The sequence below is a fragment of the Buceros rhinoceros genome, unplaced genomic scaffold, assembly GCF_000710305.1.
Source record: "Buceros rhinoceros silvestris isolate BGI_N320 unplaced genomic scaffold, ASM71030v1 scaffold15993, whole genome shotgun sequence".
NCBI lineage: Eukaryota > Metazoa > Chordata > Aves > Bucerotiformes > Bucerotidae > Buceros > Buceros rhinoceros.
Window position 1 is genome coordinate 1 of NW_010404334.1, and position 2,084 is coordinate 2,084.

The 2,084-nt window shown below is 38.8% G+C and overlaps 1 protein-coding gene across 1 annotated transcript; it reads right to left on the bottom strand.

Moving 5' to 3' along the window:
- Nucleotides 1–1,282: 1,282 nt before the first annotated feature.
- Nucleotides 1,283–1,685, bottom strand: LOC104491011 (3-oxoacyl-[acyl-carrier-protein] synthase, mitochondrial-like; the record flags this gene model as incomplete). Its single annotated transcript, XM_010133366.1, has 1 exon — nt 1,283–1,685. A coding segment is annotated over one exon (403 nt), but the record flags the coding sequence as incomplete, so codon positions are not given.
- Nucleotides 1,686–2,084: the final 399 nt, after the last annotated feature.

Genomic DNA, 2,084 nt, shown 5'->3' on the forward strand with positions numbered 1-2,084 from the left:
CGAAATTTACTTATAGAACAGCTACTTTATATGTATGTCCTTAATTTTAAATGGTAATGTCCTTTATATGTCCTTTATTTTAAAGGATAATGTCCTTTATTTTAAATCCTTGCCTCCACTTACAAGGGTGAAAGTTTAAGACTGACATTAAAAAAAAAAAAAAACCAGAAAAAAAAAACCTGACGAAAAGTCTTTTTTTTAAACCAACTCACCAACAGGGATGTCTGACTTCACTCACATCTGCACTATCGATCAAGGCACTGCTTGGATAAAGTGCTCACCAGTGCCAGAAGGAACAAAGTCCTTTGCAGCCACGATTGATATGTCAGCTTCAGGAATAATTTCATTTTCCTGTTCTCATTTTTTCTCTTTCTCATCCTCAACACAAGACCCAGATTTATTTCTTGCATATACTTTTATAAATTATTATTGTGAAAAGGACTCATTTTTCCAAGTTTGGCTAGTTCCATTTTTCCACTTTGGCAGAACAGCCAGGGGTTCCAAGACTTTTTCTTTGCTGTGTAACTAGTTTTTAATCTTCAATAACATATTTGAACATCTACCTTGCTATTCCTGTCTAAAATTTCAGAAAAAAAACACGTTATCACCTACTTATTGGCTTCCTGTGCCACTCAGAAGATGTACAGGCCATGCTGTGTACAGTGCATTCTTCACTGTTACTGCTCCACGCCATGGCTAATGAGGTAACAAAATGTACAGAAATGAATAAAGCTAAAAACCCCCCCAAAATCCTATGAAGTCCTGGACTGCTGTGTCCTGAATGCCATCTGTGCATAAGTCTGTGATATTTGAATCACCACGGTGAGGAACATGGCAGAATTATAAATGGAAAGGGGAGCTCAGTCATGAACCTTGCATCATCACGCAGTAAGTCATCAAGTCACAACTGTGGAGTCCTATCTTGCAGCCAACCTCCCTTTTGCATAAATGTTTCCGATCAATTTCTGTGCCACCTGCTTATAAAAAAATCTGTTCTCATGAAGTAAAACCACAGAACGATCAATGTCTCCTCTTCTAGTCAGGAACAAAAACTTCTTTACCACACAAAGCATCGGTCTTTTATTTATTTTCATTAAAAAGAGTAAAAGAAAAGAAGTTCCCTTTCTCTTCAAGAACTACTGATGTAAATGTCAGGGTGAATAAAGTTCTAGTGCATCAGACGAACACTTCTCAACGCTGAGGAAAGATCACAGTACTCACCAAGGGTGGCAGTACAGAAAACCACTGTCAGTGCCACTTTTCAGAACCAGCACAGCACAAGTTACATGCTTGCAAAGCACAAAGTCGCATTAGTACCGCCAAAGCCAAATGAATTTGTGAGCGCTATGCGCCGTTTGTCAGTTTTCCACTCCTGAGCTGTTAACGGAACGTAATTGAGATCAAACTCTGCCTCTGTTTTGTGTAAGTTTAGAGTAGGTGGCAAAATTCCATGGTAACAGGACAGGGCAGTAAAAGCTGCTTCAATAGCTCCTGCAGCTCCCAAGAGATGTCCTGTGGCTCCTTTTGTTGAGGAGACTGCAATATTACATGAGTGATCTTTAAAAAGTCTCTTGATTGCTCGATTCTCAGCAGCATCGCCTAGAGGTGTAGAAGTTGCATGTGCATTGACATACGTTATGTCCTCAGGTTTGATCCCAGAATCTTTTATTGCTGCAGACATACACCTAAGGAAAAAACAAAAAGGCAGAATGCCACATTTCCCGTTATACTTTTGTCACTAACACACATGTATAAATCAAACCCAAAATACAGACGGTTCTAAAATGTTTATCAAACATGAAAATCTGCAGGACATGCTTTACCAGACAAGAGACAGATTCACAGAACTAAAGACACCAGCACCTACATTCAGCCACTCGTTAAAGACAGTAGTGGAGAGGTTCACTAAAAAAATCAGACCTGCTGCTAAAAATTCCACAATTGGGAAAAATACAAACAGAAAGAAGATATAGCAAACAATCTCTACAGACTACATTAATGCATTCATTTATAGACGTGGCAAATAAAATGCCTACAGCAAAGTAAGAGAAGTGTGTACATTTCAGATTTAACCTGTGGGCCTC